This window comes from Platalea leucorodia (genome assembly GCF_965183815.1).
Source record: "Platalea leucorodia genome assembly, chromosome: Z".
NCBI lineage: Eukaryota > Metazoa > Chordata > Aves > Pelecaniformes > Threskiornithidae > Platalea > Platalea leucorodia.
In genome coordinates, this window is record NC_138858.1 from 80119236 (window position 1) to 80145132 (window position 25897).

At 38.0% G+C, this 25897-nt stretch overlaps 1 protein-coding gene across 3 annotated transcripts in view; it reads left to right on the forward strand.

Moving 5' to 3' along the window:
* Positions 1-25897, forward strand: part of MSH3 (mutS homolog 3) — a gene marked incomplete at its 5' end in the record, with an annotated part of 118752 nt that overhangs the window by 28083 nt on the left and 64772 nt on the right. For all 3 annotated transcript variants that reach the window (XR_014230684.1, XM_082336196.1, XM_082336197.1), the window contains 4 exons: positions 13566-13678; positions 15096-15210; positions 22184-22268; positions 22860-22969. Coding sequence is in view for 2 of the 3 variants with exons in the window: in XM_082336196.1 (XP_082192322.1) it covers positions 13566-13678; positions 15096-15210; positions 22184-22268; positions 22860-22969 (423 nt within the window). The remainder of the gene's footprint in view (positions 1-13565; positions 13679-15095; positions 15211-22183; positions 22269-22859; positions 22970-25897) is intronic.

Below are 25897 nucleotides of genomic sequence, written 5' to 3' on the forward strand. Positions count from 1 at the left end.
TGTTGTTATATTCACCTCCCTCCCCCGCCATCTTAAGTGTCATGCTGTTTTCACTGGGTGACTGAAAGATCAAGTTAGAAAGTTTTGTTCTGGAGTGCAGGACAAGTGTCGGTCACACTGGGGAGAGGTAGAATGCAGCAGAAACCAGCGTGCTGTCATGGCTTGCCAGCAATGAAGGAGAGTAACTCCAGTAAGAGCAAAGAAAAAAGGAGTGGGGATAGAGCAGAACTTTGCCTATTGTGTTTAGATTTGAAGGTAGTGTCTCACTGGATATCTTTGTGGGTTCGGAATTGGAGTGTCTTTATTTTAGTTAGCTGGAGAGCTCAGATGGAGTAATTTTTGGAAGCAAATCAGCGATAATACAGTTTTCCAGCCACACATTATGAAAAATGTGCTATAGCAACATACAGCTGGATCTTCCTTGAAAAACGATAGAAAGGCTTGCAAGGTATGTCATGTTTGCCATATGCAAAGGCAAACTCAGTTTGATTATTGAAGCTTCTTCAAAACAGAGTACGTTTGATTTTTGTGATGGAGATGCTTAACAGTTTCTTTTACGCTCTTTAATTACATCTGCGGTTACAAATGCTGACAGCTGCAAGATCTTGTTGTGGCTTAATATTTTTATTTCTGTAGTGTAGAGGGGACTTGAATGTGTTAGGTGTCCCAAACATTGATGCTCCAAATGCAGGGAAAAAAGGGAAAAATCTGGTGGACTGAGTAGTTACATAATCTACCATATCCGTTCAGTTGGAGTCAGTTCAAGTGATGCTGTTAGTGGCGTGAGAGGAGAATGAAATGTCAACAGCAAGTTACGCGTGCTAGAAATCAAAAAATAAAACAAGAGACTTTATGCCACAGTCTCAGCTGAAAAATATGGGTAGATAATCAGCTTACATAGTATGTCCTATCCTTGCTGTTGCATATGAAGTTTGCCCATAGAAAAAGGAAGAGTGTATCTCTTCATCTCTTAGCTACTAGATGCTGAAGTCCTCTATGTGAAGACCTATTAAGAGGATTCCTGCATGGAAAATGCCTTAGTTTTCCAAAGAACATCGACCCCTCAGAGCACTGATCTTGAGTTTGAGATGTGTGAGAAAGACTTTGTGGAAGCAGATCACCTGAGACCATGATGTGGTCACAAACCAACTCTGGAACCGTAATTATTCCAGCATCAGATCCATTTCTGATCACATTAGTAGTTTGTTGTAAACAGTAGATTAAATGTTATACGCTCATCTCTTTTCTACAGCACAGAAGAAACTGCTTGGTAGAACAGTGCTGTAAGGCAAGAAAAGCCAGTCTGTATGTTCTTGTTATTATTGGTGCAATTAAGCTACAGCTGGTTTATATTGTATTTAGTAACTTTCACAGTTTCTTAGAATCATTTGTTTCTCACAATCTCGGAAAAATTTGGCTTGGATTTCTGGAGGTCATTTTTGTTTAACCTCTTGCTCAAAGCAGGGGCCTGTCTTCAATGTTAGATCAGGCTTTGTGCAATTTTGCCCAACTTGGTAAATCCTCGAGGAAGGGAAGTCCCCAGCCTCTCTGTACCACCTGCTTATGTGCTTAATTGGTCTTGTGGGGAAGACTTTTTTTTTTTTTTCCTAAAGTCTGTGCAGAATTTTGAACAAGTTGCAACTTGAGACTGCTTGGTTTTGTCCTTTCATTGTGCACCTCTGACAAGAATCTGCTCCAGGCTTTTCTAAATGTCCTTTAGATAGTAGAAGATGCCCCCTTAGCTTTCTCCATACCAAATAAGTTCAGTTTCCTTAGTCTGTCCTCATTTGCTGTATGCTTTAGCCCCCTAATTCTTAGAGGCCCTCTTGGATTCCCTCTGGTTTGTTGGTAGGTGTCTTGTACTGGAGGCCCAAACTGGGCTCAGTACTCCAGATAGGGTCTTGGGAATACCAAGTAGAGTGGAATAATCACTTCTCTTGATCTCACCATCCTTGTGCTGCTGTGGCCCAGTACGGGTTAGCCTTCACTGCCACAGGAATGATTTTCCTTCATGGTACTTGAATTACTTTGTGTTGGTATGTTTCCCTGCTTTTTCTTTGTACAAAATTCATACCAATATCCCTTAGTGTCCTACCTACATGGAAAAAGCAAGTCTAAGTGACAAGAATAATTGAGGTGTGATTGTAAAGGAAATAAACAAGCAAGCACCATTTTCTTAGCACACATACCAGTAGCTGTGAAGCTTTGTGCTTCATATTACTCTTACCTCTGCTAGCTGAATTACAATTAGTACAGCATAGCCTAGATGTATTGTTCTGCCAGATGGGTCATGTAGACCTATTTAATGTGACCCTGAATATGGAGCCTTGTGCAGTGTATAAACACCATGCTGTTGGTTTTCTTTTTCTCTGCAGCGTGGATGAATTTCCCACCTTTTTTTAATGATGGGTAATACCTGGAGGAATAGCTGCCCACAAGTTTCAGGTCTGGATACAGGTCATATACTTATTTTGCTATAGTTAATAATAAAAAATATTAATTAGACTGTCAAGTCTTGTGCACAAATACCTGCATAAGATTATCCAAATCCTGAAGACACATTTTGGAATTTTTCCCCTTCTTTTTGTTATAACTTATTAGCATAATGTGGTGTGTTAAGCAAAGAATTCAAGAACGATTGCAGGTTTTCTGCCTGAGTGCCAGGTGTAATGACCTGTGAACATAGTTTGAAGACACAGTAATGGGTATGCTTTCCTTTCAAATTTAAATTAAAGTGAGATGTTATGGGCTGAATTTTTTTTTTTTTTTTTCCGCCTGCTTAATTTTTTTAAGTTGGCCTGTAACCTTACAGGGTCATGCAAAGTATTTATAAAGAGGATTCAGCATTTCTATCTTTTTATGGGAGATTTTTTTTCAGCTATGTGTTGCTAGTTGACATCTGCCACTTTGAGAAACGGTGAGTTTCTTCTGGCAGGACTTGGACGAGGAATGCATGGGAGAAATGTTAGGCCATTGTTCCTGCTCTGAACTGTGATCTGCACTTCTAGTAAACTGAAAGAAAAAAATTCCGAGTTTCCCCTAGTTTATTTGGAGGATGAGGTGTTCTCCAGCTGTGAACACATCTATGGATCAGAGGGCAGAATTAGTTACATGTAGCTAATTTTGACTGCTGATCAGTTTCCAGACAGAGGTCAGAATATTACTTTCTGTAATGCAAACAAGTCATAGATAGATTCTTCCTGGAGGCCTTTCAGCTCTTCCATTCCCACATGACATCTGTGTGGAAAGTACAACCATCTGCTCCCTGGCCTTCTCCCTCCTTCAGGCTGTCCCTCGGGGACCTCCACATTTTCTCTCCTCTAGTAGAGCAGTCCAGCCCAACAAAACAGCTAGACCGTCTTCGCATACAAGTTCCCTTTTGCTCTATTTTAGCATTTATGTATTATAAAAGGTTCTGAGCTTCCCTTACACAAAGTTGAAAACCAAGCAGCAGGCATACAGTGTCTTTACAGACCACAGGAAGGTGTGTAAGAGCCTGAACAGGAGCTAGGTCCCTTCTTCAGAGCCGTTAACTTAAATGGTTTGAATGCAGTGATGGGTGGAAAATCCAGCTATGGCCTTCCTGCTCACAGAAGCAGTATACTTTCTTAGGGTGGTCCATATTGGATGTTTAGCACTCCTACTAAATTTCCACAGCAATTCTCATGCTGATTAAAGAACAGGATTTATGGTTTTGACAGTTCTTGGCAGGTAGAGTTGTGGTGGTAGTGTGGGAGGTTAGTTCAAATTGATTTATAGCAGATACAGGGATGGACTCGCTCTGTCACCATCTCCATTATTTCTTATATAATCATTGGAAACGATGTTTCATAAGCAGATGATGATTTCCATTCAACTTCCTATTTATGCTCTCTATCTGCGCGAGTAGAATATCCTTTTATCCGTCACCTGGGCAAATGCACGGTTCGTGCTTCAGCAGCACTCCTCAGAACTGCTGTGGATTTTATGTGGCTGATATGTTCTGCAATATTCTGCTTTGATTTGGGGTTCTCTTTAATCCTGTGAAGAAGTCACTAACTTGAATTCAAGATTCTTTCCAGAAGTATGTTGTATTGTAGCCATCTGCTTTTAATTTTTACTTATTTTAACAGCCTCACCTAGGAAACGCTTTCCTTTGTTGGACAAAGCACTAAATGTTTTGCGTATGTGTGTATAGGTTGCATATAATTTTGAATGTTTGAGGGCCAGTGCTATTTCAAATATATTAAACTAAAAACACCTAATTGATTTTTTCTCAGGCACAGTGTAAGGGAAAGGAAGATAATTAAAATGGGTGGGAAACATTGTTAAACATTGAACTTGACTTTGTTGAATCCAAATTTGGGCCATTACTTCTGCTAGGGAAGTTGTATCTTGGATTAAGATGTACTCTACTGAATTTTTCTCCAGCAGCTTGATTGTAGAATGAGGTTGTAATGGTGAGTTTTAATGACAGTAGGCAGTGATTTGACAGAAGCACAATGATTATGACTTGACTGCAAGATCTGGTAGGTGGGAAGCCTTTCCAAAAAGATTAGAAGAGAAACAAAGTAAAGTGCTTTGCGCTCAAAAGTTTTGCAGTTCAAAATGGGAAAGTTTCATGTTCCTGTCAATCAATGCAAGTATGACCAGACAACACGTGACCTTGTGAAGCAAAGAGCAGTACATTCACTGTTGAAAGATGTATAATACGGTGAAGAAGGTGTGGGGTTGTGAGGGGGGGTGGTAGAAAAGCTGCCATTTCGAACAAGGTGATAGTCCAAAATTCACCATACACATTTGTGTTAGTGTTTCAAAACTCATTTTATTTCAAGGTTGTCCTGTTATCTTTTCCTTCAGTCTGCCTGTCCACAATTTTTTTGTGTCTTTTAGCTGTAGCCGCTCTCTTCCTATTATTTAACTTACTGCTAATGTTTTGAAGCACTTAAAGGGTTTTTTAATGATGCAAGTTAAGGTTGTAATATTTCTATTTATATAATATGTAATATGTAATATAGAGCTCCGTTTTTCTGTCTGCCATCCTAGTGTCTTTACAATTTCCTTTTGATAAAAAAGAATGGTAATTTAGGGGGAGTTTTGAGAGTCAATTATCGCTATGTTAGAGGATAATTTAAAAAGTATTAAGTGGTTGCTGTAGGTCTTATGGTCAAGTGTGAAATTATCTAAAGTATTTCTTTACATGAGCAGATTCAACAGTGTTTTGCAGTAGGGCATCGTCTTTGTAAAAATAAATATTTCAGGATGGACTGTAGCTGGCTTCTGGGGGAAATATATCAAAAGCAGAGTAAAATGATGATATAATTCCTGGATTACGTTTCTGCTTTTTTTTCCAAATAGCTATATAGATAGAACTCTTCATTTTGGCCCTGACATTGCTTCGCTAAGTTAAATCTCTTTTCCCTAAACATCAGTTTTGTTGTGCTTTCCAGAGAACAGCAGTTTTTGACATGTTTCTAGTGTGTGTCACGTACTGGAAAATTTTGGCACTCAGCTCCTTGTCATGGTTTCAGTAAGGAGCAGTTACAACTGTTTTGCTTTTCGTGCTGCAGTATTTCGTTTTAGCGTGCAGCCGTATTAGCAGATAGATGTGCCATTGTCCTGTGCTGTTCTCTGTGGGAGTTCAGGGTGTAGCTCCTGCAGCTGTGGCTCCTACATCCCACGCTCTTCTCTTTTGTACTATGTTTTAAAATTCACTTTGGTCTGACCTTGGACTTGCTCTTACAAACTGCTTCTCATTTCTGTCAGCTCCTTTGTTACACCAGTGACAGATGCTTATACAGTTTAGTGAAATGATTGATCTGATGTTGGCGATGGTCCTGCTTCAAGTGGAAGGCTGGACAACATGACCTCCAGAGGTCCCTCAGCGATTTCTGCAGTTCTAGAGGTGGGATACGTGGTTCTACTCTGCCCACTGTGCTCATTGCTGACATTCAAAATCAAGTTGCTAAGCAGTGAAAATAGGAAAACTTGGAGGTGGAGTGGGCAGAAGGGTCAGGCAGTGAAAGTCTCTAAGGGGTGAGTCTTGCTGACCAACTGCAAAAAGTGAAATAAAGCTTCTGGCCAGAGGGAGGAACGGAGGAGGACTGTGATGCAAGCCTGAGACAACAGCCAGTGCTCCTAAAGCTTTCAAGTGGCAAGCTTTTGCCACAGTTTCCCTTAGAAATAGTGATCAGAGCTGGCTGCTCTGGCCCTGTCACCATCGCCGTCTCTTCACTTCATTGTTGCTGAGCTATTTAACCATGCTAAGCCAGCAAAAAGCTTTTTTTTTCCTACCCCCACTGTGAATTTTTTCTGTCATAGCATGCTCCAAGTGCTTGGTGCAGGGTCAGAAAAGCTCTACAGCCATTGCAGAGGAAGCAGTGGGAATAAACAGCCAGGGTTGGGGTGGGGAGAGTGTTACCATGACAGTCAGTAGCTACATTGATGTAGACGTGCACAGAACTGCAGCTGCAAAGTAATTGAGACCAGACACGATAATAAGAGCTAGTGTTGAGGTAAATGAGTATGCTTGTCCAGCTATACGTTGTTGTGTGAAGTTTAAGACTCCATGTGAGAAAAAAATATAGAAAACGATCCTGTCTGATGGGAAAGAACACAGATAGTTAACATTTTATTTAGTACTTGGCAAAAACTTGGGCAATATAGACAGAGGAAATGATCCATTCTTGAGGAAAAAAGGGGGAGACAGGAGTTCAGAATTTGAAAATGATCCCAAAAGCACAATGTGGTGCTTAAGTGTTTCATGGCCTGTCAGCTAGGTGCAGAGAAAGAGACAAGGAGAGGAGTGTTCCACATCTGATCTTAGGGATAAGTAGCATAAATGTGGAGGTTCCTTCATGTCTGTCACCTGTGCATTATTCATCTTTGTAACTGTATTGCCTGTTTGGGGTTTCAGAAGTACTTGCATTGTCTTTTACATTACCTGTCCTTCCTCCCCCCCGGCCAGAGTTAAGGTTGACTTGAAGCTAAGTAGCTAGCGTCAAAGCACTCCATTCCTTCAAGATCCTTAATGCTGGGACACTGGGTTGCTCTGGCAGGTTGCAGCAGTTTATCATGGTCTCCTGTATCATAAGAAAAAGATGTTAGAAGCTCTATGGGTTATGTTAGAGTCAGGTTAGTGGTGTCCTTTTGGAGAAAGTTCTGGTGACTGTTAGCTGGTAAACTCTTTGGCATACTGCCATGTGCTTGAACACAGATATTAGACGGGGTGTTTCTATAATTTGTTTTGTGGTGTTGTTGCTTTGGGCGTCTTTTGTTTCATTTGTATGAAGCCCTGTAAGAAGAGAGATTTTTGCTGGTTGACATAATCCTGAATGGAGGAATTGTGGTGTCAGCGGTGATTCTGGGGATGAATGTGTGCAGCTGCTTTACAAAGCTGTCTCTAGCACATCACCATCAGGGGTGCAGGTGGAGGTTAACAGTAGAACAAGCATGTGGCAGATTAATCCGGTGTGCTCTCAGTCTCCTGATGAGACCAAATCAGAGTAAGCTGCGTCTTCCCAGTCTCACGTTCTATATAGCACCTGCAAAACACAGAGGGAAATATTGCTGGAAGCGTAGAGAAGATACTGTGCTGACTCTGAGGAGCAATTGTATGAGCTGATACATAGCTGCATGAGTAGCTTTAAATAGTGCTATTAATAGAGCAACGCTGCTCTGTGTTGTCATTTTGCAAGTAAACTATATGTGCTTTGGATGTTTAGTGAAAAGATCTACTACATCAGAAATTAGAGCCTCTACTTGTTTATCTCCCATTCTTCTTGTGCATGTGTTGTTTATTCATAGTCATACACGATGGAGAGAACATGTATTTTTTAGGTAATTTCTCCACCATGCCAGACTGTTTTGAGTTCGTCTGTTTTTCTGACATTCTTTGCAGTTGCTTCAACTTCATACCCTTTGCAGGTTGACTGGAGTTGTCCTCTGTTCCATTGTCCAAGTGATAGCTGAAGTATTGAGTGCTACCAGATGCAGTACTGAGCTTTATGGAACTTCACAATACACATTCTTTCATTTTGACAGTGAACCCCTGATACCATTCTGAGTATTGTTCTCCAGCCAGTTTTGTACTCATTCTGTAATAAGTACTTTCATGTAAACCATCTGCTGTAGATCAGTTATGAGAACATTACGTGAAACAATATAAAATAACCTTACTGAAATCAAGCATGTAGGAAATCATCTGTTTCTTCTCTGTCCACAGAATCTGTTCCTCTGCCATTGAAGGAAATTAAATTGATTTGTTGGGATTTTCTTTTTCTCGACAAATCCATGCTGGGTACTACTCGTCTTGCTTTCTTCTAGGTGCTTAGACATAGTTTCCTAGCAGTTATTGATCTTTTCTACTAGGATTTCCATGAAACAAGTGTAGTGTGTCACATCCCGTTCTTCAGATAGGCAGATGGAAGGAGCCTGAAAAAGATTTGTTTGTGTCTATCAGTGGATGCAGTAGCTGCTGGAGCACAACTGTGTTTCTGGTTTTGTCCAGTAATACTGACTTCTGTTCTCACAGAAGGCATAGAGGGTCGTACAGTGCCTACACAGCCCTCTGCTCTTTGCTTTTCTGATAGCATCTTTGCTCTACTTCCTTCACAGCTCCTGTCTCTGAGTTCCTAAAGTTAAAAGAAAGTTTTCCTCAAACTTCTTGGATCCAGACTTTTTGCTTGTAGATGTGGTTGGTTGGATTTCTCTTCAGCTGTAGTTCTGCTAAGGTGACTAGAAGGAAATCAGGATGCACATGTTGAGAAATGTTGATAGTTTGGATAGTAAAAACAAGCAAGGTGTTTCCCCAAGTTTTTCTGTATATGTGTGTGTGTTAGTCTGTGTTTTATATGTATGTGTGTGTGTGTATATATATATATATGTAAAATATACATCTGTGTGTGTATATATATGTATGTGTGTATATACTATTAAAGTGTGTCAGAGTTGCTTCTAGGCTTTTCAGCAGCCTCATAAATGAGGGTTTGGGGATGGGACGTTTGAAAAGGTGGATGTCTCGTGGGGTAATGTGTTGTATGTAGTATATTGATAGCATACATGTGGTAATTATTGTTTGGTTGTTACAGGCAGCAGTGATTTATAACATTCTGAGAGTCAGAGAAGGTGACTGTGCTGCCATTTCCCTTGCAACAACATTGTCTTCATCTCTGGTGTCTGAAGGTTGTTCAGAGCAAATGTGGGAAAGTACTTTACTCTGGCAGGAGAAAAAAGCTGTGCTTATAAAAATCTATGCACTCAGTGCCAAAAGAACAGCTGCTTGGAAATGTCATTGAGGCTTTGCCAGAGGAGCTACTGGAGCTCCGTACCAAGATTTACCAAAAAAGGGAGGTTGATTGTTCTCCAGTTTTCAAAGAAAAGTTCAGACCTAGAGCCCCTGAGCTTAGAAGCAATTGTATAACAAAGGTAACACAATGATGACAAATAAAGAAAATGCAATTTCTGCTAAGCATGTTAATAAGGGAAGATGACATGGTATACTTGGATTTCTGAAAGTATTAATGCATTCAGGTCACCTTGCTCTCCTGGGCAGGGTAGGCATTTTTTCCCTACAGTGACAGACTGGTCATCCTAGCAGAGTGCACTGTGAGAAGTGCAGAGAAAATAGCAATTAGAATAAAGTGTATAGGAAAAATTAAATAACAGTTATTTGCACTTTATAAATCTGTTCTTAGCATCAGAAATAAATAGTTCTTACTAAATTTTAGGAGCAGAGATCTCCCTTCTCAAATTCTCTATCGTTTATGAACTCATGTTGTGATATATGGATGTACAGTAAAGTATTGGTGCCTGCACCCCTGTGCTTGAATAGTCCTAAAGCAGAATGGGCAGGGCAGTATAGTAGTTGGAGAGTAACATTCTGGAGTTATTTGCTTTCCTTAGGAAGAATTCCTGAGCTTTAAGAAAACTTAGTTTGGATGTGTTTGTTTTTCAGGAAGTCTTTATGCACTTTATGCCTGTTTAATTGTGTATTGTACAGCAGTAATGAAGCGACTCCTGTTTTATTCAGCACACTGCAGTGAGCTCTTGTGCTTATATGCAAGCTTATTCTTACTATAAAAGATTTTATTATTTTTTTTAAATATCTTGAGTCAGTTCCTGCAAATTATTTATGTTGTTTTACATTCTTCTAGCTTATAGCATTTTTTTTCTAGTCTTAAGATATTTTTTTTCTCCCCAAATTTAGTGGTCTCTTTTAAATATTTCTTCTGCAGCACTTCATAAGCAATGAATCTTTAAGTGGATGCATTGAATTGCCAGATATATAGAGGGATAAAGCCCAGCAATGTTGATCCTTTTTCATTTTCCCAGTAGGGTGACAGATAAATTAGTCCCTGTAGTAAACAGAATCATAGAACAGTATAGGTTGGAATGGAGTTAATATATTACATTATATACACAAAAGTGTGTGTCTGCGTAAATGTGTATATTTTAGGATCCCATGCTTTTTGCATCTATTTATGGACACACTGATTTCATATTCTTAACTGTGGCTGATGGTCATCTCTTCAAGCAACTTCCATAACCCATCCTGTGAGGAAAGACAGTTCTGCATCAAATCCCAGTGCATTTAGAAAGCAGAGAATTTTAATAAGGGGCATTATAGGTTCATTTGTACCATCAGTTGACAGTTTGAAACCCTTAAACATCTCTGTTTGCTCAATATCCAGTTAAGGGTCATAGCAGAGGAACTTGTGCAAGGAAAGTAAAAAAGCTTTGAAAAGTTCAGTTTCATCATTGACTAACATTGTCAGTGTCAAGGGACTATAAGGATTGCTTGTTTTCAGAAGTACTGGAAAGGATATCAGTAAAATACTGGATGAGTTGCACAGCAGTTCAGTGTAGATGTTCTGACAAGAATGATGCTTACAGAAGTTGATGGCAAATTGACTTCTGATTTAAATAGGTATTGGTAGCTGGAGAGATAAAGCATCAACATAAGCATCAACATATCATTCTGGCTATAATCAGAAAAATGGCCTATGGGTGATCATCTGGCTGAACAAAGGGCAGACATGAAAACCTTCTGCAGCAAATTTTGTTTTCATCCATCTTGATAAAAATTCAGATTTTTTCTGTATGTTGAATAGGTATCTATAACATTCCATTTTTTTTCTTTATCTAGAGTATCAGATGCATACTTTCAGATAGACAAAGTGTCAGATATTTGATGATGCCATATCTAGAATATAAATATTAAAATATGTGAAGATCTTTACAAATCACTGACTTGTCTAATTCTAATTTGAACTGTTTCCTAACAATATAGTTGATGAACAAAAGTACTACTATAAGAAGTCACTCAAGTTACATTGATTATAACTATCATTTGCCAAAGTTTATGCTAAGGAGTTGGATAAATTTGGTTTTGAAATGAAACAAAATCACAAATGCATTAAAGAAAATGACAACAATTAATTTTTAACCATTATTTAAAAAACAAGCAGGTGTGGCATGAATAATCCAATGAATTACCCCCCAAAGCCTCCTGTTTTGACTTTGGTTCTAAAAATTAGCTCTGCAGACCTTGCTAAGTCTTGCTTTTCTGAAGGTGGTGTTATGAAAACATAAGAAGTAGAAATGAAAAATAAAATCCTGTTTTAAAAAGATTTCTCTAAGTCCCTACTCACACATGGTCAACAGAAAAGCCCTGCTGTCTTGCAGGACTGATTCAAAGGCTTGTAGTCTGCTAACCTCCAGGTATCATGCAACACATTTTAAAAAAGTTTAATGCTGAAGTGGTATTATTGGAAAAGGCTGTAGTGAGTATACATGCTAATTTAGCAAAATGGATGGATGTGTTAGAGCAGATTATTAGTGAAGGTTGGAGCACGTGAAAAACACAAGGAAGAAAATAGCTGATTGCTATAGGAGGCTGAGGAACACAGACTAATTGTCTTTTACAGAAAACCATTTGCTTTAAAAATGTTTGCTCATTCTGGGTAGGCTTGGAGCAGAGGGGAATCCCAGAGGCTCTGAAGACTGAAAACTTAATTGGATCAGTCAGTTAAAACTAAGGCACTTGAACTAAGCAAGGGATCATCTAGGATGTGCTGAGAAAAGTCAGACCTTTAAGACTTAGTTAGTTTGACACGTATTATAGGAAGATAGCTCTCATTTTTAAGAGTTGAGCCTGAGACGCATATTGATCCTTTCAGATGGGAATATGTACAATGTAATGCAGAAAACTTGTTTGTTTTTTCCTGTGAAGTTGAAAAGCCCTGCAAAAAGGGTATTGATTAATTTTGTTCTTATAATACCTACACAATCCCTCTCATTGGTGTAATTCCAATGTGCTAGAAGTATTTGGTTAACTCATGTCCCATGGTAGTATGAGACTGGATACTCTGAGGCCAAGTAGATTTTATATATGTCTTTTACTGGCAGCTTTCTACTGGCCGCTTCTGCAGTGCTCATTCTGTAGCTGCGTAATTAGGCTCAAAGGTTGCAGGGGGGGTGTGTGTGATTTTTGTTTTATTTTTAGCCAGCACGTCTGTTTAATGCTGAATTAACAGCTGTACAAATTTAATTGATAATGCAGCATCCAATTTTAATTTCAGTGAGCAGTTAGGAAAAGCAACCAGTGTAGAAAGGTTGTATCTTGTAAACACCACACATTCTCTTCTTTGAGTCAGATTTTGGCATCTCAGGTGTACTGCTTGACACTGAAGCCCAGGTACTGAGCAACTTTGGTCTCATGCACACTCTAATGAATAGAGGTTTTTTGCCACTGTCTTACCTAAGCGGGCTGTGGCGGCAAGGGTACAGGAAACAGGGTAGATTAATTTCTCATGGTTGCAAAACTGGCTGAAATCCTGTACTTCTGTAATTCTCAATTACTTGCTGACAGGGAGGGATTCATGGAAGAGATCTCATCTGGCTTAATGGTGGAACAGAGTAAGTTTACTACATTTGCTGGTACTGTTAAACTGGGAGGAACTGCTGGCCTGCTGGGAGGACTGGGTTATCATTAGTAACATCCTTCACATCCTAGGCTGCAAAAAGACTGAAAGAAATCAAGTCCTTTAGCACAAGGAAGAGAAAAGGCTTCAAATAGTTATGAAATAAAGGACAGGAATACTTTATTTCAGCTGAATATAGGAAAAGATGCAATAGATTAATGTTGCAACAAGTTGTACAGCATAGAACAAAGCCTTTAAAGATAAAGGATAATCAAATATGGTAATAGATAGTATAGGAGAATTGCTTCATTGTTTAATCATCAGAAGTCTTTAAGAACAGATAAGGCAAATACTTGCTATGATTGATGAAAACATATTTGCATCTACCTTGCAGGTATATTGGACAACCTCTTGGAATCTCTTTTGGGCTTGCTTGCTGTTGCTGTTCGGGTTTTATTTGTTTGCACTTTAATGGAAGGAAGAAAGGTTTTAAAAAACCCCACCACACTCTCAGGAATGTTCTCAGCCCACCCAAGTAGCTTATCTCTTCATTCTTTACCCATTCAATTCTTAACAAAGGAAAGATGAAAGAAAGTACACCTACTTAAGTGTTCTTTATGAAGGGAGCATAAAAACTGAAAGTCAATTATTTTTTCTTTGCAGGTTACGGGATGACAGAATTAGGATAGAAAGGATGGAAAAACTCCATTTTGAATACAGCCATGCTTTCCAGATGATTACTGATTTTTACGCAAAAGAAGTGCCTGATAAGACAGGTATGTCATTTGGATTTTTATGCAAAAGAAGTGCCTGATATTACAGGTCTGTCATTCAGAATGTCTTTGAAGCATGCATCATGTTAGCTTTTACACAGATAAGGAATACATGTGGGTGCATCCCACCAGGTCTCATGGGCTTGTCTATGTCCAGTTTGTTTAAGTGTTCCCTAACCTGATCCTCCTCTGTTAAGGAGAAATCTTCATTGCTCCAGAATTTCCCACTGGTCTGAGAGGCCTCGGATTCATCAAAGCACATCTTACCAGTAAAGACCAAGACAAAGAAGGCTTTGAGTTCCTCAGCCCCTTCCCTGTCCTTTGTCACCAGATCTGCTGGTCCATTCAGCAGTGGGACCACATTTTTCCTTGTCTTACTTTTGCTGCTGATTAGAAGCTCTTGTTGCCCTTCATGTACCTTGCCAGTATCAACTCCAGGTGGGCTCTCATTTTCCTAACCCCATCCCTGCAAGCTCAAACAGTGTCTCTATATTCTTCCTGGGTCACCTGTCCCTGCTTCCACCTCTCATACTCCTCCTTTTTAATGTTTGAGTTAATCAGGAGCATCTTGTTCATCCATGCAGGCCTTCTGCCACCTTTGCTTAATTTTCTGTACATTAGGATCTTTATTGAGCTTGGAAGAGGTGAACCTTGCAAGTGAACATTATTTAAATAGAAATGAATACAGGACTAGCATCCCTTTTTTTTCGTAGGTTGAAGATGTGTGTTTAGACAGGTTTGAATTCACACATATATAGCAACTGAGGGAAATTATTCAACATCTGAAATGTTTCTTCAAGTTCTTGTATGTGTAACACTGTAAGAACAGAACAGCAGCTTTAAAAAACATCTCTGAAAAAACTGAACTAAATAGGGTTTTGAAAAGTACCATTTTATGTTGAGAGATGGAGTGGATTTTCCTATTGTTGCAGCTGGAACAGGGACTGTAGTAGAGCACTGTTTAGAAACACTATCAAATAGGAATAGCTGTCTCACAAAGATGGAACCATATTCTGCACATTGGCCAAGGCAGATAAATCATGAGCACATGTGCCAAGGCCTCTTCATTCCTTTTAACTTGCACAGATGTTGCCTGCAGTAATGGAGATTTCAGAATTCAGTTCTTAGTATGTATATTTAGAAATCTCTTATGCCAACAGTTATACATTTTTATAAAGGAAAAACCTGTGCAGTCAAATGTTTTATGTTTCATAATGTGTTTACATTATTGTAATGTTCTACATTCTTTGGAACCATAAGTGTTATTTTGTATCACTTTATGTTGATTTATAGATATCATAGAACACTATACGTACATTACAGATTCCTATTTAATTAAATAGAAAAATAGATTATGCTTTTTCTAAAATACATAGGTAGTAAACAATGGGTTGACAAGAAAATAACTTCTTTTTTTTAGGTCCTCAAAAACTATCTGTAATACTAAGCTTGGATAAGCCTGTTATTTGCTCTCTGGCAGCAGTAATTGCATACCTCAAAGAATTTAATTTGGAAAAGATGCTTTACAATCCAAGGTAAGTTGCCTTATATAAACTTCCAATTCAAAGCGCTAATACACGTACTAGTGTTATCTTGTAAGTTTTACCAGACAACTTCCCTTCAATGTAATGAATGTACCTGCTAGAGTGATAAACATAGTCTTTGTAAAAATTATACCTTACATTTAAACTCCTAATCAGAACTGAAAGAATCAAGTGATTTTTTTTTTTAAGTGGTGTTTCATGAAAATCTTTATTAAGTATGTTTGTCTAGACATTACTATCAGTAATGTAAATGAACATGTACTGCTGCCAACTGTTACTGGAAACAAACAAAGTGCAAAAACTGGTGAGTACTAGGGGGGAAACCTTAAAGTTTGTTAATCGAGATCAGCCATCATATCTCAGCCTTGGTTTTACTTTGTGAACAAAATCTGGGCCTTTTTGGGCAGCTTTTTTTAAAAAAAAAATTAATGCTGTAATTTAGCTTTGCAGATGATGTTTTATTTTGTCAGAGGTGCGTAAATAATTTTCTCTTTCTGTAGCTCTGGAAGCAGGTATAAACGCTAATGTGTTGTAATGTTTAGACAGTACTCAGCAGGTCTGTTTGAATTGATGAATCTAGCTATCAATTATAAAGAAACAGATGCTCAACACATCTCAGCTTTCTGAAAAATCCCTTGAGTTGGCTCCGTGGTAACTAGGAGTGGGGAACAGTCACGCAAAAAGTTGTTGATAGACCGTCACCATTTGTGCAAAGTTACTACAAAAACACACAGACACGGAAATAATCTTGTCTTCCCTGAAGTAGTCCCAACACTTAGTTTTATTAAATATGCTCAGATGAATACTCAAAATTTCGAACAGGATTATGTAGGTGGAATCAAATGAAAATGGAAAGGTATTGCCACTCAAGCATCTTTTTATCCTGTCTTGCACAAGTGTAAAAGATTGCTATCCTACCTGGCTTAGGTTGGAAAATATCATTGAGGCTTATTAAATGTTTTAATAAAACAGTTTTATCTGTTATGGAACCTATGCAAAATATTCTCTTGGTTGTCTCGGTATTCCTCTGTCCTGTAAGTGGGCAGGATTTAACGAAGTAGGTCTGGCTGCAAACTGGAAACTTAAAATATATCAAGTCAGTTGTAGATCATTCACGTGTTGTATGAGATTCCTATAGTTTCAAGCCTTATTTTGAAGGGCTCCCTACATTACCTGTTTTGTTTTTTTTTAAAATGCAGCTGCATTTAAAAAATGCTTCAAACATTTCTCAGGTATCTACTAAAAATATATATACCTGGGTTTTCTGGATTTTGGAATGGCTTTTCTTCCTTTGCCCTTTCCCTCTCCAAGTACTATTAAAATGTTAACAAAAAGATTTCCTGTGGCATCTTCTAAGCCGTCTCCCCTGCCTCATCCATCAAGCACCACTCTGATCTGTGGTGTTCCAGCGCTGTGGTGTTCCTGCTCATCTTCTTTGGTTGGCTTTTTGGAGAAGTCTTGTGAGAGTTTCTGAAGAAGAAAGTGAACTCCAAGGAAATGCCATTCCATGGTCACACTTGCAGATCACTATTGTCACAGTGCGTTATGTGCATTCACATAAGGTGAATGTTCTTTCAGATGGGGGAAATACAAAATCCATCTTTTATGTAGAAGTAATTCAGTAGCAGAGGAGAAACATTACGTCAAGGCTTATAAGCAGTCAGTCACATTTGTAATAGCTGCATCTTAAAACCAAGTATTATTACAGATTGGGAAGGAAAAGCACTAAATCTTAAGAGTTGACATCTGCCTGCTAAAGGTTGCTCTAATGGACTTTTATGTGAATGTGGGAGCATCTGAGTGGAAAGGCAATAAACTATTTGGTATCTTGGTGACATACTATGAAGAAATAAAATACATTCTTTGAGATAACTTTGTTCCTATGGTCAGGAGCTTGAATTCTACTGTATTTATTTCTAAACCCTTTACTGCTTTGACTACTAGATACTCAATTCTACCAGCTGTTTTTAGTGTGTCACATATACTGAAATAGTGAGCCAAATACTGAGGCAAACTCAACTTTAGTATTTTTCCTAATGCCAGTGAAATACTGTCTAAATACTGAAAAGGGAAAGCCTTTTAAGCAAAGGGTGTCAGGCTCATGGATCTTCTGTGATTCTGCAGGAAATAGAAGAGAAAGACTTCCATTGCACTGTCAAGCAACTTAAAATTCCTAGGAGAATTCAGGTCAGTGAGCATATACTGATAAGTCAGTGAGCATGAAGTTGGAGTTGTGAGATAGTTTTCAGTTTATTGATTTAAGTGTCACAGTCCTGGATGAAAAAGACCTAATTGATAGGAAGAATGACAAAAAAATTCCTTACACCTCTGTACCTTCTTTGGATAAATACTCTTCTCCCAGCTGAACAAAATTAGAGCTCAGTTTAATAGTAAGAGTCATGAAACATCACATACGTGATGAGGGATCCTCTTTATTGGGAAGGAAATAAAGTTTATGTTAATATTTAGATGAAGCTTTTAAATCCACTTTTAAGATCCTAAATAAAGCAAAATATTAGAAGGAAAAAAAAAAAATCTGCCACGATAGAACCCTGGGATATGGCTAGACAGCATTAGAACTCTAGTAGCAAGTAAAAATAGATTTAACAATGAATGATACGAGCTTTTTTTAATCAATGTGTTCTAATACCTTTGCACACTGAGAGACCTTTACTGGGTTTTGACAAGAAGCTGGTACATATCTAGAAGAGGTTTTCAAATACACTTGAGTACCCAGTTTTGCTTGAAAAATCATCATTTGCATAGCAGTTGCTGGGAAATGTGTCTCTGTATTTTAATTTTATCTACATGTTTTCCGGCATATTGGAGATGGAAGAGAGAGGCTGTAGTTCTTAGATTTTGAACAGTGATAGATGAACTTCAAGAAATGCAGAGAATGGAAGAGCCAGGTATCTTTCTGAAGGAGAGGAGTAGCTTTGGGACTGGAGAACTACCAGCGGTGAAGATAGAAAACAGAAGCAGAAGTGAAAGAGGAGAGAGGAGGGTTAAAATGGCTTTGAGGGAGAAGAAGAAATTGAGAAAGAATTCAAGAAGAGGAGAAATGTTTGATTGTACTTCATAATAGGTGTGGAGAGGAGTTGGCAAGATGAATTAAAGAGAGAAGTAAAGATGTCAGTTTTTCAGCTTAAAATGGTGGACATCCTTGAATTTTCAGCGGAAATGTCATAGAAATTGAGGGAATGGTGTTTGTAAGGCTTTCGGATTTTTTGGGTGCTGATGATGCCAGAAGCATCATGTATACAAGACAACGCATAGGTTTATTTACCCACTCTCACTATGAGAAAGGAAGAACTGAAATGATTTTGGGAGGTTTCAAAGTCAGCTCAGGAGCACGAGGGACTGAAAAAGGAAAGGCATGGTTTTCAGACACGATGACGAAGTGCTTAGCAGATTTACTATCTCTTTTTGAGACCAGAGAAGAAGGGCAGCAGGTGGGACTTCTTGCACTCTGGACATTTGGAGCTTGTAGGAGTGCTGAGGCTGTGTGCAAGGAAAGCGGGCTGAGAGAGTGCAGACATCTGGGTAGAACAAGGTTGCAGTCCCACTCCTTGGGGTGAGTTGAGTGGAGATAAAGACGACTAATTCAAGATAAAAATGATGGACGTTATTTTTGTTTCTCTTAATACTTCCCAGATCCTCTCATTTCTGTTCTTGTTCTTTGGTTCATATTTCTCAGTGGTTTTTTTGTGCATGTGTGTTTGTTTTATTTTGTTACTGGTTTAGCTGGAAGTTTCTGGACTCCTGTCACATCAGGGATCCAGATCAAAAGTTCTAGCCCTGTGGCAATATTCACTAATGAATTTAAAAATGGTTAATTAAATACGAAACAGTCTGAACTTGATGTCCTTTGCTACTTAGACTGTAGTAAATGTCTTTCATACCTAAAGAAGCTAATGCTTCTGAGAAATGGAGAGACTTGTTTTTACTCCTTAAAGCTGAGTAGGGATTCCTGCAACTCTTGTCTAAATATATAGCTTTGTTCTGTGGTTTATTCACCCTTAGAAATCTCAAAGACGTGGACTCTAGAGGTCTGTAAAAGGTAATTGAGCAAAGCAAGTCTGCTGCTTAGTAGGCTTTCAATACAGTGCCTTGCAGCTTTGCTGGAAAGTTTTTACAGATTTGCAATATTAAAGTAGTTGAAAACTACTGATCTGAATAACATGCGTTCATTTAGGCTGGGTTACTGAGAACAAAATTATATATAGTATCTCCTGTGGAGAGAATAATGAATAAAGTATAAAAAGTGCCCTTCATTGCAAGCTTCTCAGGAGGCAGAATGACCAGGAAGATCCAATTTCATAGGTAACATAAGAATCAGAATCTGAGGATGTAGTTTACTGTCCTAAAGCAATCATAGTAACCCTTCAATACTCATTGTCAAGTGTGGTTCTACTCTGAAAAGTCATTTTATGAGTAGGAACCTCTTTCTCATGAGTATTCCTCAAAAGTTTCCTAAATCTTACTAGAAGCTTGTGTTTCTTTTTGTTTCCTCTTTTCTTTTTTCTCAGCCCAGATGGCATGATCCTACCTTGTCTTGCTCCTCAGTAGTGAAATTACCAGCTATTTCCATCACCTGTGTTTAAGTACTTGAGACAGTTGCAAGTCTGTGCTTTGAAACTCAGGTCACACTGAAGGAATTCCTTCCTACAGAAGGAATCATTGCATTGTGATCCAGTTGAAGTGATTTTGAAGGGTCATTCTTACTGATGTAGGAGATGGCTGATAGCAGCATGTTAGAATTTCTCACAAGGAATGTGATGACACCCTTTCTGGAAAACCAGCACTGACTTAGTATTTGTTTACAGCCTTCTTCTTACGCCATTTGGTCCCTAAATTGCCTACAAAGAGTCTGTGTTCACATTTTTATCAGGTTCTGATCCCAAGCTGAAGGAAGATGAGGGGGTGGAAGCAAAACATGTTCTGTGCTGTGACATCTGGAATTGTTGGTTGGGCATATACTGCAGTTGATCTTGGCTATTACTCATATACTATAAGCTCTCAGTTACCGGAGTTAATAGCAGTGTGGAGTAACTGAGATAAAGCAAACACCTGGATAATATAAAACACATCATTTATGCTGTGAGAACAACTTTAGCATATCTGATTTTAAAAGTGTAGTAAATAAACTCTGCAGTGGAGCAGAGTTAGTTGTCTTGAAATACTACCAGAGTGCAAGCTTGCTGTGAACAGAATATGCTTTGTGTTAAGTGCTCCGAAGCCAAGTGAAGTGGGGAAACACTAGAACCAGTAAATCCACAATCTTGAAACACATGTATGGGTGATTGAGAGTTGACAGAAACAGCCAAAAGCATCCTTTTTGCTTTTGAGAAGAGATGGAAAGGCATGGTTCTTACCCAGCTGGGTTTAAGAGATCACAGGCTTGAGTAGCGGCAAATTGAAATGCAGCAAATGGGGAAACTGCAGTTTAGGTAGATGCGGAAGAGGTGCTTTTGGACGAGTGGGTAGGATTTGTTGTTGATCATAAGGATTGAGAGCCAAGCAGAAATCATTCCTGTTTTAATTTTTGCCAGCATCAGCAGTTGTGACTGAAGATAATAAAAGCAAATATTGTTATGTTGTTTATATTATTGTGTACTTTGGAAAGTGCTTGCTGCTTTTGCCTCCAAGGTTTTGTTTTGTTGGTCAACTTTGTTGGTTGCTGGGATAGCATACTAGAGCAGGATAATTTTGACTATGGGTACAGTTCTGAGTCAGCTGTACTTCCAAACTATCACTGAACTTCTTGAGGGCACTCAGTAGAATTTACTTTTTTTTTTTTTTTAAACAAATCTGTGGAATATCCTTCTAATTTGACCCATTATTTAGGAAAAAAATTGCTAACAGGTCCAAACACCTGCATACAGCATAAATATATAACATTAGTCTCTGAATATTTCATGTTTTAGTGCTGTTTCTGTTTTTAATATAGCAGTAATGCAGCTGTGTGTGCCTAACAGAAAAGTTAGAGCATTTGAGTGGTCCCTCAGAGAGTTTAAAATTGAATGAACTGAAAAAAATTTTGTGAAAAGTCAAGAAAGTAGTTTTAAATCCTACCCAGCAAGTCATTCTGTTTAGTCTAAGACAATAAAGAGTGTCCTAGATTTTGTGCAAAGGGCAGTCAGCAGTATGATTAACCTAGACAATCATGACTTGATTTGTCAGAAGCATTTAGAAAGGTTTTGCACTTCACTTCGCGGTCCCGACTACCACATGTGTATGTCTGAGGCTGAAATAATTTTCATGTCTAATATGCTTACACATCTAATACAATTGTTTTATTAATGTTTGTTCTAAACCAACACAACCTTTGGGTTGGTCTCATCCTGTTCTGTTAGGGAGTGTTGAAAAGTCAAGTGATTTTGGTCATGGTTATTTCATATTAACAATAAAATTGTTTAAATATACCCTATTTTTATTTTCCTAAATAACTGCACTAACAGCCTGTTTAAATTAGTAGTAGTAGTAGTAGTAAAAAATAAGAATGTGTATTTTGATATGCTGTTTTGATGATGAATTAAGTCTGTTCCACTCTTGAAGTATTAATTCTTAGTCCTATCCCTGTCCCTAATCCTACAGTGATCATAACAGAATACTAACAAAAGCACAGACATTGTCAATTTCCTCATAGACTGAAGAAGGGGTACTTCCTTAACTATTTAGTGGATCAGAGTTAGATAACAGGAGAGCTGGATTTTATTCTGAGCTGTGTCAGAGTCATTGTAGGAAATAGGGAAGTGAGTCATAAATCTTGTTTTCCCAAGCAGTAAGTTAAAAGAAGTTATTAGTGTTCAGTTCTTCTATTTATTTGAATAGATTTTAATTTCTTACTTGGTTTTTTTTGTTTTGCATAACTAATGGATTTTCTAATGTGAGATACTTGACAGTGTTTCACCATTACGTCTGTGCCTGAATTGAAAATATAACATGAAATTCCTCTCCCCAGCAATTTCAAACGGTTGTCAAGTGAAACTGAATACATGACAATTAATGGGACAACAATGAAAAATCTCGAAATTTTACAGAATCAGGTAAGGATAAATGTAATGTTTTTTTAATAAATGCTGAGATTTTTCACAGCTGCTTGACATACTGTTCCCAATGAAGTTAGTTAAGTTAGTTTGCAAATCTCACCCAGAAGGTTTAAGTTATTTTAAATGGGATCAAACTGAAGGAGGGTTATGTTTTCAGAGGCATAAGTCAAAGTTAATCTGTGCTAGCTTTTAGTATGAGTTAGGAACCTTATTGCACTTTGACTGGCAAAGAACTTTCCTAAAGTTTGAGTTCTTGAGCAACTGCAGTCAAGTGATAGGACTGCAGTAGGGTTTGTTTTTTCTTTTGTGCTACTGCACAGATCTTTATGCACAGACTTAATTTAATTTGTTTAGTTTATTCCAGTCATTTTCTAAAAAGATTTTCTGGCTAAAGGAAAAACATACTTGGGTATCTTATGACTGTTGGAAGAACTTTATGTAAGGCATTGGTGAACAGGATCAGTAAACAAACATGCAGTTGCCATATCTTAAAGCCTAACCAGAATGTTTAAGTAATGTGGTGAAGATCCTTTAACTACATAATTGATTGTTCGGATAAAAATAATAATGCTATTTTTATTATTTTAGACCGATATGAAAACAAAAGGAAGCCTATTTTGGGTCTTGGATCATACTAAAACTTCCTTTGGACGTCGGAGATTGAAGAAGTGGGTAACCCAGCCCCTCATGAAATCCAGGTGAGGTAGTTCTTTATCCTGGGCTAAATTTGTATTTTAAAGTTACGATGTTGAGCATGCCCAATGTATTTATTTTTCCTGAAGACCTGAGATCCATGGTAGAGTTTACACAGGAAATGATACGATAGAAGATGTGGACGTTATATATAGGTTCGAAAGAGTTAACCTGCTCTGTTTGGGCACGTAACACCTAAGTTGTTCAGAGTCGTAGGTTTGGAACAAGTTAGAAATTCCTATGCAGAAATCAGACTGGGTAGCATTCTAATTCAGTATCCTTTTTCAGACAATGGATGAAGATTACCTGGTATTGGAGGATGTTTTATGCCTAAACCTGCCAGTTATATTTGATGTCTTTCTTGCTTCACAAATATTTGCATTCTTAATGTATTTAGTTTGTTCTAAAGTAGGTGTGGATGTTTCTGTTATCCCTGTATACAATGTATTTTATATGAAAGTATTTCTTTTTATTAGTTCTGAAATGTGATGATTGTTTGGTCACTCTTGTATTTTGAACTATTTTTTGTTTGTTAATGCTTTAGAAATGCTTTATTTTGTAAGACTATCATGCTTGTTTTTACTTGTCTCTGTCTTGAACTGGACTCCATCTTTTCTGATTTCTCTTTGCTGGCTTTATTGGAGTTTTGTAGTTGAATATATAGTAAATAACACTATTGAGTTCATGGGATGTTTGTTGCCTACGTTTTAAGTTTTTGGATCTATTCCATTGAATGTGCATTCCCTGAGCATTGTCAATGTAGAGTTTACTCAATTGTCACTTCGTTCATTTTGGCTATAGCATACAGAAAATCCTTTTCGTTTGGCTATCTAAAATAATTTTCCCTCTGTTTTACTTTTGTAAATATATAAATAGTTTTAATTTTTATTAATTTTTAACAGTTTTTAATAGTGAAGTATACAAATGTTTTAATGTCTTGCTGTTGTGGGTAATTCACAGGTGTTTCTACAGAAGCATTTTTTTTCCTTGACCAAATTGTAATATGTTAAAGCACTATACTTCTGAAGCAACACTACTTAATTTTCTTATTAGCCTTTTTGTAAGGATCTCTTCTCAGCACTGTAAGAAAAGCACATAACTATTTTTTCCCCTCCTATTTTGTTAATTTAGAATATTAGAGACCTTTTTCATTTGTAGGACCCATACTGGTTAGAGTGTTTCACGCTGCAGTTTCTGGCAGGGATTTAATAAGTTGATTCCAGTATGTCTCTTTTTTTTTTTTTTTTTTTTTTTTTTTCAATTCTTCTCATAATAGCTTTTATGTACCTTACCCACTTCAAAAAGGCTTTTGATGTAACCGTCCTAAATAGTATTAGACTTTATGGAAGTTGATTAGGTGCCTAGTATTCATCTTAAGATCTTAAGAAGCATATAGATAGACTTTCTGGGCCACTTTACAGGAATAAATTGAAACAAATTAGTTTATTTCTTTTCCTGCCCTTGAGGTACCTTACGACCTTTTGGGAATTGTTTGTAAATTTGTCAGCGGGGGGAGCCAGAGCACAGGCTCTGGTCTGGTATGGTGGCAGGGATGGGGACCTGAAACAGAGTGCCTCTAACCATTTTGCTCCCAAATGATCACATATGTGATGCAGCAGGTGAAATACCATTCAACAGTAAAATAGACAGAGTTCTCATCCAGACACAGAGGATAGAAAACTGCTTGCCTGGGGACTTCAGTCCTTCTTGCTTAACCAGTAAATTTACTTTAAATTCTCCCTTGTCTCAGTGCAGAACCAGCTTCAGAAGTTTGCAGTTTTGGTTTCTTCTTTCTCCTCTGCTCTTTGCTACTTCTAGAGATTGATAATTCTCTTTTTTATCCTTCTTTCTTAGTAAGGAAGGAAGTTCTATGTTTGGAGATGACAATACTCCTCAGTTGAAGCTAAGCAAGCTATTTTGTTTCTGTGTATTTCTCCCTTTCTGACTCTTAAGTTGTAATTTCATGTACTTAGTCCATCAGACATTTGGCAGTATTGTTTCCAGTAATGCACACAAATGCACTTAGAGAACATTCTGTGATTGTAATTCACCTGTGCCTCCTGGAGTGACGTTTTCAGAGGAAGTTAAGATTTCTGTACTGCATCTTTTCCAGTCAGTGGGTAGGTGCATTTCCCTTACTGTATCAAAAAGTGAGAGGGTGTAATTACAGCTGTATGCCTTATAGTTGAAAATCACTTGGGACGATGACTAAATTTCTAGGGGAGAAGCCATACGCTAGGTTGAATAAAGGTAGAATGTGTAACAGACAGCCCATTTGGGCAAACTTGAAGATATCCATTAGATCATTGATGATGTAATACATTTAGAGACTAACAAGAAAAAGTTTTAAGCATTAGGCTTGTGCGATTTGGGGGGGGGGGGAAAAAGGCTTAACCAAGGAAGGTGTAATGTCCTCACTTACTCACCTAGGTATACAAAGATGATGAGATAAGACTGTATGAGTCATTGAGGACTGAGCTTTTTAGGATGAATCAGGAAAGTCTTTTTTTTGTAGGAGTTATATCTTTGTGGATTATAGAAGCGTTACCTTGCTTTGCCTATCTTGCCTTTGAAATATAAGTTCCATCGAGTGCCTTTCTCGCCTAACTTCTGTAAGGGGAGTGGAAAGAAAAGGCAATAGAAAGCTGAGTTGGTTGGTACATTTTTGACTCAATGAAACATGCTGTTTCCCTGTCGGGCAATGGAGTTTCAGCAAGAGAAGGAGTAGAGCTGTGTGTTATCATACTCAACAGCAAAAGAGCTAAGGACTGGTCTCAGGATACAGTGTAACACTGTGATCTTAGTGTCTTTGTATGTGTGCAACATTTAAAAATAATTCCTTTTCTAATGCAAAATTAATCTCAGAACCTCTGAAGCTGATGTGAAACAGTCATTGCTTTTCAAATAGCTACAGGAAAAGGAGAAAGATAAGC